The sequence below is a fragment of the Cucurbita moschata genome, unplaced genomic scaffold (assembly GCF_002738365.1).
Source record: "Cucurbita moschata cultivar Rifu unplaced genomic scaffold, Cmos_1.0 Cmo_Scf00002, whole genome shotgun sequence".
Classification (NCBI taxonomy): Eukaryota; Viridiplantae; Streptophyta; class Magnoliopsida; order Cucurbitales; family Cucurbitaceae; genus Cucurbita; species Cucurbita moschata.
In genome coordinates, this window is record NW_019268518.1 from 6,766,267 (window position 1) to 6,778,547 (window position 12,281).

The window sequence follows — 12,281 nt, forward strand, 5'->3', positions numbered from 1 at the left end:
CCCCCCCCCCCCCCCCCTCCTGGTTCGATTTGTCTCTGCCCACTCGCTATGCAACTCTTTGAATTCTAACTTCCATTTCTGTTGCTTTGATTTTGAGAATTGAAATAGAATATCAGGGGCTTAAGATTTTAGTCCCTTCCCTCATTTTTTTAGCTATTTATCTCTCTTGCTCTGAATTTTTTGTTTGGTTTCAACAATGATTTACAAGTTACAGATGGTGCTAATTCTTATGCTTTTTATATGATCTACTGATGATCTGCCTTTAATATGCACAAAGAAGATTCTTGATCTTGCTTTAACTTTTTGATCATGCTTTAACCTTTAATATGCACAATGGTTTTTTTCATCTTCTTTTGGATCTGTATCGAACTATATATTCCAAGTTCTAATATGAATCTTGAATGCGAGATAGGTAAAAGCATGGCTGCTCCTGCAAAACCTACAAGGATTGGCCTTGCTGGTCTGGCTGTTATGGGTCAAAACCTGGCTCTAAACATTGCAGAAAAAGGCTTCCCTATTTCAGTATATAACCGAACAAGCTCCAAAGTAGATGAAACAGTTGAACGAGCTAAAGCAGAAGGAGATCTTCCTCTCTATGGTTTCCATGATCCTGAATCCTTTGTTCAATCCATTCAAAAACCTCGTGTCATAATCATGCTTGTCAAGGCCGGGGCACCCGTTGATCAAACCATTAAAACCCTCTCTGTTTACTTGGAGAAAGGTGACTGTATAATTGATGGTGGTAATGAATGGTATGAGAACACTGAGAGAAGAGAGAAATCCATGGCTGAGTTAGGCCTGCTCTACCTTGGAATGGGAGTTTCAGGGGGTGAAGAAGGTGCTAGGAATGGTCCTTCCTTGATGCCTGGTGGATCTTTTGAGGCCTTCAAGCACATTGAGGACATTCTTATTAAGGTTGCAGCCCAAGTTCCCGATAGCGGTCCCTGTGTAACGTACATCGGCAAAGGCGGATCGGGTAACTTCGTCAAGATGATCCACAATGGCATAGAATATGGTGATATGCAGCTGATTGCAGAGGCATATGATGTTTTGAGAACTGTGGGGAAGTTGTCAAATGAAGAACTTCACCAAGTTTTCTCAGAATGGAACAAGGGCGAGCTGCTAAGTTTCTTGATTGAGATCACTGCAGACATTTTCAGTATCAAGGACGACAAAGCCGATGGCTACTTAGTCGACAAGGTTTTGGACAAGACGGGTATGAAGGGTACTGGTAAATGGACTGTCCAGCAAGCTGCTGACCTCTCAGTTGCAGCCCCTACCATTGCTTCTTCTCTTGATGCAAGGTTTCTAAGTGGTTTGAAAGAAGAGAGAGTAGAAGCAGCAAAAGTATTTGGATCAAGTCTTAGCAATGTCGAGGTCGATAAAGCGAAGTTGATCGACGACGTGAGACAAGCTCTTTATGCATCCAAAATATGCAGCTATGCTCAAGGCATGAATCTGATCCGTGCCAAGAGTATTGAGAAGGGATGGGATTTGAAGTTGGGGGAACTTGCTCGAATTTGGAAGGGAGGTTGTATTATCCGAGCCGTGTTTCTCGACCGAATCAAGAGGGCCTATGACCGAAATCCTGAGCTAGCTAATCTCCTTGTGGATCCAGAGTTCGCAAAGGAAATCGTCGAACGACAGTCAGCTTGGCGAAGAGTTGTATGTCTGGCCATCAACTCGGGTATCAGCACCCCAGGAATGTCGTCCAGTCTCGCTTACTTCGACAGCTACCGGAGGGAGAGATTGCCTGCAAACTTGGTCCAAGCTCAAAGAGACTACTTTGGTGCTCATACGTATGAAAGAACCGATACCGAAGGATCGTTCCATACCGAATGGTTCAAGATCGCAAAACAACTCAAGAATTGAACGTATTCGTTACCATAATCCCGCAAGTAAGAACACTTTTTATTTACAATAATCTCAGCTCTGAACTATTGTTGATCAGAGCTCATGTCATCTGTTTTAGTGCCAATTATCGTTTGAGTTTCTAGTTTGAATGTGATGTCTGATAAGGTAAGAGTTTCCATTTGAATTTTGTTTTCCTAAAAATGTTCATTCACGAAACGACCAAATTTAGATGTCACTCGAATGTTGAAATATTAATAACGGATCATATATGATGTTAAGACAAAGTGATACCGAAATTTTAATTTTGTGATATACTTGATTATAATTATAAGCTAATAAAGTAAGTCTCCTCATAATGGCCTCCATAATGCCTATGTCCCATGCCACATTCATATTCAAGTTTAGACTTTGGAGATTCTCTTTTCTTTAAATTCAATAATCTTATTAATCTATTATCTTTATTTTTATTCTTGTTGACCTATTAATAGCCATGTACTTGGCCTTTACAATTTAAATAATTTTACAAATTAGTGGGTGAAATCGTTGTACTTGAAAAATTGAAAGATATTGAAAAAACGAACGCATAAACAACTAAGTTGAGGCACGACATCTCACTCTCTTCAAGGCGATTCAAGTCTGTTCGGGGTATATTTATTTATCAACCACTTGTGCAACAGATCTTCTCTAGCATATTTCCCTCAAGATACAAGTAGTATATCGACTCTACCTCAAAGCTCTACAACAAAGTATTTATGAGATAGTGTTAGTGAGGGATGTATGTGTGAGATCCTACATCGGTTGGAGAGGAGAACGAAACATTCTTCGTAAGGATGTAGAAAGCTCTCTATAGTACACGAGTTTTAAAGCCTCGAGGGAAAGCTAAAAAATGACAATATCCGCTATCAATGGACTTGGGTTGTTACGCTATGAGATGGTAAACAAATGCTATTAATAAATTTTTTGAGGTGTTGCTACGAGCGTTATTGGTTAGCACATTATAGCCTTATTATTGGTTAGTACGTTATAGCCTTTATTAATTCTAATAGTTCATGAGTGTATTTGAGAATAAGTTTCACATCCTCATGGGCAGCGGCCCACCTTTCATACCTATATGGGTTGAAAGTGCTACAATAACGACATCTCATTCTTACGAGTTGCCGCATATTTCAAGAGTAGATATAAACGAATTACGCATAGTTTGAAATTAATTTTAAGAGTGTTACAAGTGATTAAGAAGAATCGTAATCGTTTTTCAAGCTCGGTAAGATCGATGGTGAATAAATTCATTTTAAATTACTTTTGAGAATATGTTTGACAAAATATGTTCCCAAGAGCTTTTAAAATTTTATCCTCTCTTACTACTTTTGTAAGTAATTCTCTTAGAATCATATGCTAATATTAAATATTCTATTAAATTTTTCGTTCGATATTATAGTAGATTTCTAATTCGATATTAATTTTGAAACCTTTATAAAAATCAAAACTAATATTTTTACTTTCGAAAAAGTATGTATATTTTTTTAACCACTCATTTATAATTTAACCAAATTTTCAAAGATTTATTTTTTAAAAATTACATAATAAATACTTTTAGAAATATAAACTAAGCTTATGTAAGAGATCAAGCTTCTCCTTCTTGTCTACTCCGCTTACCAAAAAAAAAAAAAAAATTCATTTACTTTTACGATATTTAAGTTCATTGATTCATCATCTCACACATAGAGATATTGATAATACTTAATGGTATTTCGATCTGCTAAAACAAAGCGATAACCAAAAGAAATTACTTAATAGCTTAGTAAAATTGATATGACTGTTATGGTTGGTCCGATACGGAATAAACTCGTATCACCTCTAGATGGAGGCAGATTTTCGAAAAAATGTACTCCTCCTTTCCAACTCCATTTAAGGTAGAAATTTATCCCAACTCTAGTAAACGAACTCAAGAAAGCTCAAGCATAATTTGGCAGAAAAATAACTCACGCAAAAATAGCTTTCTCATTAATTTTAATCAAGCACATGGAGATGAAAGAAACTCTAATCGGAAGCATCAAAACAAAAAAATTAAGCATTATTACTCCGTCATATCAAAATTGAAATAATGCGTTACTCGTTTCCGTCGATTTACTCGTTCCCGCTGCAATCAAAATTAGAAGAAAAGTCGAAATCGACCGGAAGCAAATCCAGAAATTGACCTTCAAAACCGCTCTGTCGATCGGGAGAAATTAGAAGAATCGGAAGGCGTAGCAGTAGCGAGGAAGGTCGGCGTGTGATTTCCGGCCATTATGACGACGATTTTAGGTTGTGGATCGTCCGCCGCTATTGATGGCGTATCGATCTTCGTCTTCTGGTCTTCTTCGTCGGAAGAAGAAGAGTGTTTCCGGCAAGAGCAAACGAGGAAAATCAATGCGGTGAGGATGAGAAGCAGAGTTAGCGTTATTGCGCCGAAGAGATAAGGTACTGAAGTGTTCCAGAAGTGGTAATGGCCGGTTTTCATGGCGGAGGTGGCCAATGATCTCATTCCTCTCATTTCCTGTGTAGTGGTTTTTCTGTCTTTATGGCAGTGGGAGGACAGGTCGCCGCGGCGTAATGTTAACAGAAAGTTTGATCCCACGTATTTATAGCGCCCACCGCTCTGCTGTATTTAACACAGACTCCCAAATTATTTTATGAAAATTGGAAAATCTTTTATGAATTCAAAATTTTAATGTAAATTCACTAATTTTGAATAATTACATTTCTTTAATATCTTTTTAAGTAAAAATAATAATAATTTTAATTTTAATTTTATTTCTACCAAACTCATTATTCGATAATTCCATTTTTCACATATCTGATGTGATATTTCTAAAAAGAAATAAAATTATTTTGACTTTACATATTCGTAGTTATTTAACGTGATAATAATTTAATTTTCTTTTCTTTTCTTTTCTTTTTTTGTGAAAAGTATATAATATGAAATCGATACAAATTTAACCTTATGATGTATTTTTCATAGTTCGATTTCTATATTTTTAAGCTTTTTTTTAAGCGTGTTTGAAATTTTGTATTTATTTTCTCATTTTTTAAAAATAATTCTTGTCTTTCTTAAATATATATATATATATATATATATATATTATTAACAAAATTAAAAAAAAAACAATTTTTTACAAACTAAATAAGAAAACAAAATGTATATAAATTTAATTTTCAAGAATAAAAAATGAATACCGAATATGGTTGAATTGAATATTTTTGTAGTTTAGATTTGACATTTCTATATTAAATTTTATATAAATTTCAATTAATACCTCTAAATTTCATAATTGTAATATTTTTGGTGCTATGATTAAATTATAGTGCCTCAATAATTTGTTTTTTAAATATTAGATTGTAATCGTCCATACTCCCATACGAAAAGATAATATTTAATAAAATATTAATTAAGTGTGATTTTTTTTTTTTGTTGTAAATTTTGGTAATAACGTGTATTTGACTGGTCCGGAAGGAAATTTTGATATTTAAGAATACCAAACTGCTCTAATACCATGCTAAGAATGAGAAATAGAGGTGAGATCGAAAGTGCGATCTTTATTAATGTTCACACCTAAGATAAAACTCACCGACTAATACATAAAAATAACGGAAAAATATAAATTAAATAAATCTTAAAAATAAGATCAAATATACTGCTAATATATAAGGTAAAATATTGACTGATTACGAATATATTAGATATATTCTATAACTAATTATTCAATTTTCATCCCCTTCCCGCATTATAAAATCCCATTAGACTAAGTATATATATAACTATATATATATAATATGAAAAGTATTTATAGTGGGAATGAGCACATATATTTATTAATGCTATCAATTTTATGATGTCTTCCACTAAAGATTGGATGATGCACAAATCAAATCCCTTTGGCCTAAAATTTCCACTTCTTTTTTATTTTTACAATAATAAAAATAATAACTTTTTCATCTCAATAAAGCTTTTTTTTTTTTCCGCCACACAGTTTTATTGATGCAAGGATGCCAGGTGTCACGGTAACCTACAATTGTGACACTGGGGCTCCAAGGAAGTAGATTCAAAGATTCTATATCGATAAGAGGGATGAAGTTGTTTGAATTTTATCACAACGTACATACAAATTAGAAGCTCGTACGTCCGTTTGATAACACTTTTGTTTTTGGTTGAAGTCGAATTTAAAAAATTAAAAAGAAGAGAAAACACGAGTATAAACGTAAAGATTATAGAATCTTAATTTTCTTAAACAAAAGACTCGAAACAAAATCGTTATCAAACGGCCTATACAATTGGATAAAAGCGAATAACGAAGCCCTTAAACAGCTTCGAACGAACATTCTAATATGATACACCAAACTTTAAAACTCCTATGCACCAAAATGTATGAAAATTTTCTCTTGATATACTAAACACTTGCGGAAAAAATATTAAAATTTTGGAAAGGATTTTCACCTTGGACCAGACAGCTCCATGGCTTGAACCAACAACGATGAATCATCTGTGAGATCAGAGTATCTATCTGATGAAGAGAAGTCGTGGGGTTTGCACTTTGAGGTATCAACTCTCTGAGAAGCTTCCCATCTGACAGCAAGCCCTTCTCCTTCAAGCATTCTGACAACTTCCGACATCTTTGGTCTGTGTCCTGGTAGATATTGTGTGCACAACAGAGCCACTTGAACCATCTCTTCTAGCTCAACTCTGTCGTAGTTTGCTTTCAGATCCTTGTCCACTAGCACTTCCAGCTTCTTCTCTAAGTGAATCTTCTTTACCTGTAATCAAGAACTCAAATATGTCATTCTTTTGCATTAAACTGAGCAAGAACGTGTAAGATCCCACATTAGTCGGGAGGAGAACGAAAAATCATTTATAAGGATGTGGAAACCTCTCCCTCGCTGACGCGTTTTAAAAACCTTGAGAGAAAGCTTAAAAGGGAAAGTCCAAAAAGGACAATATTTACTAGCGGTGGGTTTGGGTTGTTGCAAATGGTATCAAAGCCAGACACCAGATGATGTGCCAACGAGGAGGCTGAGCACCAAAAGGGGTGGACACAAGGCGGTGTGCTAGCAAGAACGCTGGGCCCCAAAAGAAGTGGATTGTAGGGGTCCCACATTGATTAGAGAATGGAATGAGTCTCAACGATGACACTGGGCCCCGAAGGGGGTGGATTGTAAGATCCAACATTGATTGGGGAGGAGAACAAAACACCCTTTATAAGAGTGTGGAAACAGACGCGTTTTAAAAACTTTGAGGGGAACTCCGAAAGAGAAAGCCCAAAGATGACAATATCTGCTAGAACATGAAATGTTTCATTGTTTTTTTTATGGTGGAGCTTACCCAATCAAGAATGCCTCCTTTCTGATTAGCTGCTTTGCCAAACTCAAGGGCTCTCTGCCCTGTGATCAGTTCAAGGAGAAGGATTCCAAATCCGAAAACGTCTGTTTTCTCCGACGACTGCCCGGTGGAGAGATACTCGGGAGCTATATGACCCACCGTGCCTCTCACGGCAGTTGTGACATGTGAATCTTGGTGGTCGAGAAGCTTTGCCAACCCGAAATCTCCAACAACAGCCTCGCAGTAGTCGTCGAGCAAGATGTTTGCAGCCTTAACGTCTCTATGTATTATCTTTGGATCACATTGTTCATGAAGGTATAGCAATCCCCTTGCAGCTCCTATGGCTATTCTCTTCCTTGTTCCCCAGTCTAATACCGGTTTTCCTGTAAAACAAACCCGATTTTCTTATATCTTTGGATCACATTAGATATGACACACAGAATATCGTTCGGTATCAAAATTATCGATGTGGTTTTTGTCGATGCTCGTAAGAAGTTACCTTTGAGACGGGAGGCCACGCTTCCATTAGACATATAGGGGTAAACAAGAAGCCTTTCAGTAGGTGTGTTGCAGAAGCCGTATAGCCTGAGGAGATGACGGTGCACGGCGAGGCTGATCATCTCAACTTCAGTCTGAAACTGGATCTCGCCTCGACTTGCATTGCCATCTTTGAGCCTTTTAACAGCTACAACCGTTCCATCCGAAAGAATTCCTTTGTAAACATTCCCAAAGCCTCCCTTTCCTAGTATGTTCTTGCTGTTGAAGTTGTTTGTTGCTATCTGAAGTTCTCTAAATTGGAACCTTCTTAGATTTCCAAGCGAAATTTCCTCATGTTGTTGGTCTGCAGTGGCAGAGATGATGCACAGGACATATATAGATGCCGGGATTAGCACGAATTAACAGTAATCACGACAAGAAAAAGACGTTACAATGCTCCATATAATTTACCTTTTACATCGAAGAACGTCGGTTGATTGTTTCGTCTTCTCCACCATATAAACAGTCCAAATACAAGAACAATGAGACATAAGCAAGCTAGGCTCAAGCCAAATGTAAGGGCCATTTTGTGACTCTTCAATCTCACAGAAGGTAAACCAGCTAAAGAAGCAAACAAGACATGGTTTAGGATAGAATCACCACAAGAATTCTTATGAATGGCTATGTGTTTTCATGAACCTTACTTTGTGTAGAGTTCAAATTCATGGACATGGGCATTAGAGTCGTCCCGTGACAACCGGCCTCGGTCCCGGTCGCACAGATCAGAGGATTTCCAACAATGCTGGAACATGAGAAAGATTGAGTGAGTGAAAATTCACACAGAGGGAGAGAAGAGAGGAAAGAAAAGAGAGAAATATACTTGAATGTTTTGCTGGGAAATCTGGGGAGAGGGCCACTGATATTATTATATGATACATCACTGCATTACAAACAAATTTCAGAACAAAAGAACAGAATTCAAGACCAAGTTTTCATGAGATTAATGAACAGAAACTCACAGAAATGCAAGGTGGGTCATGTTAGCTAAAGCCATTGGAATTGCCCCAGAAAGGCTGTTGTTGTTAAGCCTCCTGAAATCAATGGAAAACAAACTAAGAACATTTGGGGGTGAAGAAAAAGGAACAAAAAGACATGATAGGAAGATAGTTACAAGTACTGTAGGCTTCTCAAATGGGCTAAAGAAGAAGGAATGTCCCCAGTGAAGACATTGTTGGATAGATCAAGTGTTTGAAGCTTTGAGAGCCTCCCAAGCTCCGGGGGAATTGGGCCTGTGATATTGTTGTTCTGTAACAGCCTAAAAGGACAATGGAAGCCAATTTTGTCACTCATTTTCAAGAGGGAGAGAAGGGAATGTTGCACTTACACAATTTGAAGGTTTGTCAAGTTCCCAACACTTGAAGAAAGAGTCCCAGACAGGTTCTGGCTTGGGGTCCCTCTGCATTATGAACATTACCCACCAAAAACTCAGTTCAAATTGTTAAAGAAGAAGGTGGAGAATAGAAGAGGGTGTTATTACAGGCCAATGACAAGGCTCTCAGGAGAGCAAGTAACCATAGTCCAGCTACATGGGTCAACAGAGTCCCCATCCCAATTCTCAAGCACACCATGGGGATCTTGAAGGGAAGCTTTTATACCCATCAGAGCTTGAACTGAAATGAACGAAATGAAACAATGAATCAATGTTCTAAATAGACAGACCCATATGGATCCATTTTGTTCTGTTTTTTCTCACACTAACCTTCATAGTTTACACCTTTGGGAGATAGCAAGCCATTTATTGCAGAAGCCCAAAGCAATAAAGAAGCCACAAGACAGGAAACAGTAGCCTCAGCTCTGCTCATACCCATTAAATGCTCATGAACAAACCACCAGAAGGCACTGAAAATGGAGGCTGGTTGAAGAAGAAGAAGAAGGAAATGGGCAAAACCCTCAAAAGGGTTTGATTGTTTAACGAGGAAAGCTTCAAATCAGAGGCTATTTCGGTGGTTTTGATGCCAGAAATCTGCCATTAAGCAGGAAATCATCAAATGTCAGAGCCAAAATGGAGGTGGAGGTGGAGGTGGAGGAGCAGTTTGCTTTTGGTGGCAGTAGGCAGTGGCACTAACAAAGGCATGCTTGTCTTTTGAGACCGGAAATTTTGAAGAAGAATATAAAACGAAGAACCATAAAAAGAATCAAACGAAACAAACCAAATCCACGTAAGTTTCAAGATTAAAATAAATAAAAGAGGAGAGAGAGGGGGAATTATTTTAGCTTTAATCATGTCTTATGCTTTTAGAAGAGTGCCATGTGAATTCCAAATTCCCTTCAACATATTATTCTTAATCTTACAAAACAAGTACAAACAAAACAATATAGAAACAGCTGATTCAAAACCATTCAAAACCTCCTTTTTTTTTCAAAAACTCTAAGCTGTAAGACCAAATCTGAGTTCTTGATAGATCCTCCAACCCACTTTTTTGGTTTTCTGAAGGTGACCCACTAAAAATTACACGATTTTGATTCATGGGTCAGTGAGATCTTATGAAAATTCACCTAATATCATTAAAAAAAAAAGTCTTTTTTTCTTTTTTTTTCCTCTGTTTCTTAATATCATTCAACAGACTAATATGAGGAATTCTGGAAAGAAAGAAGCTAAGAGAAATGTGAGGAAATGTTTAAGAGAATCAAAGCATTGAAACTCAGAAAGGGACAATGGAAAATGGGTTTTGTTTTGAGGAATCAAACATTCTTTGAGTTTGGCCATTGGGCAAAGTTCTAAAAGAATCCATAATGGAGAATTTGAGAATCTCGAGGAAGCTAAGGAGAAAGAAACTGGAAGTGGCTGAGCTCGATTTTTATGATAATGGAGTTGCTCACCCACTATCAAAACAAATATTTTTTCCCGATCATCTCGATCAACGAGACGGGGAATGAAACCTTCTTTATAAACGTGTACAGAATTTACTAAACACCGAATGACACTAGGTATCGGAGGATGGATTATGAAACCTTACATCGATTAGAGAGAGAAACAAAGCGTTCTTGTAAAACTGTGGAACTTCTCCTTGATGAACGTGTTTTAAAATCGTGAAGCTAACAGCTAAATTATCGGGAGTGATTTCAAAAGGGTGGAGGGGGAAGAACTAGGCTTTGCACAAGGGAAGCATTGTTAAGCAGACCGTCATTCCACCAAAACTGATGAAAAAAGGAAGTGCTTTTGGAAAAGCAAAAGCTGACATTTTTATTTTATTTTTTTAAAATTTATTCATTGGTTTTTGGTTTCTCTCTCTAAATAATTTGTTGTTGGTGATAGATGTGATATTATCCCCCTTCGCAGGGGCCTGCGCGTGCAAACACCTCCTCAATTATAGCTCAACAGTGGTGGTAGCAGCAGTGCCCCCTTGCCCCTTCCCCTATCCACCATCATCATCTTTCCACTTTTTAACCCTTTATTCCCTTAATATTCTCCTATATGGTTGAACCGACACGATCCCGTCTTGCTTCATGATATCTCGATTCATAAAGTTTAATTGTATAAAGCCTTCGTCTTTTCATTTCAATTCTCTTGTTCTTATTTTTTCGTTCACTTACAAGTTCAGTGTAACAATCCAATTCCACCGCTAGCACATATTATCCATTTTCTCTCGTTACTTATCACCATTATTTACTGGGAAGAGATTTCTGCACCTATAAGAAATGTTTGATTCCCTTCTCGAACAGACGTGGGATCTCAAAATTAATTTTCAAATCATTTCAATAACGTAAAAAAAGGAATATTTCTCTAATATATATTTTTTCAATTATTTTATCATGTTTGAAACATTCCCCCTTCCTCTTTTATTTCATACAATTCCCCATTTTCCATTACACTTCAATTACTTAAACAACCCTCAATTTTTTTATAAATACAAATATTAATTTCAATATAATTTTCTTTTATCCTATATAAATCTATAAAAAAAAAATCAATTAATTAATCACATCACGGATTAAATAACATAAATAGTAAATTAAAAATTTTAAACTCGTGATGGTTCGATCGGAAAACAACAGTATATAAAACTTATCTGAAACTCAAATTACTTAAACTCGGGATGATTAACGACTTAAATATATAATAAGTTAAAATACATTGAAATTAGACACCATAATTTAGGGAAGATATAGAGAGAGAAAGAGGACCACAATCATTAATAAAATAAATAATAAATAAATAAATAAAGTAGAATGGACCAAGCATAAGAAAAGACCATAAAACTTTAATAAAAGAATGACAAAAGGGAGAAAAGAGATTAAATTCCCAAAAATTCCAAGAACAGCTATACTCCTTTATTGTCTTATTCATTTCACCATTATAATTTTAAATATATTCCGTAACCCTACAAAATGTATCATTATAAACCCTTTAATTTGATTTTTACCTAACATTTTTTTGGTGGGTCCCACTCGTTTATGAACGTTTGGTGACACGTTACTAAGATAAATTTGAGTAGTATCTTCATCATTGATTGAGTTGTGTAATGGTCTACTGAAATTTGTATGCATCCTTTGTCAACAACATATTAAATACTCTTTTTTTTTTTTTTTTTTTTTTTTT

At 36.2% G+C, this 12,281-nt stretch overlaps 2 protein-coding genes across 2 annotated transcripts in view; one reads left to right on the forward strand and one right to left on the reverse strand.

The window, feature by feature from the left end:
* The window catches only part of LOC111459563 (6-phosphogluconate dehydrogenase, decarboxylating 3-like), a 3,129-nt gene extending 1,091 nt beyond the window's left edge, over positions 1–2,038 (forward strand). Inside the window, exon 2 of the mRNA XM_023102539.1 lies at positions 413–2,038. Coding sequence (XP_022958307.1) covers positions 421–1,872 — 1,452 coding nt within the window. The 5' untranslated portion in view covers positions 413–420 and the 3' untranslated portion in view covers positions 1,873–2,038. The remainder of the gene's footprint in view (positions 1–412) is intronic.
* Positions 2,039–6,088: 4,050 nt separating this feature from the next.
* LOC111462480 (protein NSP-INTERACTING KINASE 1-like) lies at positions 6,089–10,074 on the reverse strand. Its single transcript, XM_023106068.1, has 11 exons — positions 9,441–10,074; positions 9,219–9,351; positions 9,066–9,137; positions 8,853–8,996; positions 8,701–8,772; positions 8,562–8,621; positions 8,386–8,483; positions 8,153–8,302; positions 7,704–8,045; positions 7,208–7,587; positions 6,089–6,642 (listed from the first exon to the last, which is right to left on the reverse strand). The coding sequence occupies exons 1-11, from the start codon at positions 9,547–9,549 to the stop codon at positions 6,322–6,324; spliced, it is 1,881 nt and encodes a 626-aa protein (XP_022961836.1). The 5' UTR covers positions 9,550–10,074; the 3' UTR covers positions 6,089–6,321.
* Positions 10,075–12,281: the final 2,207 nt, after the last annotated feature.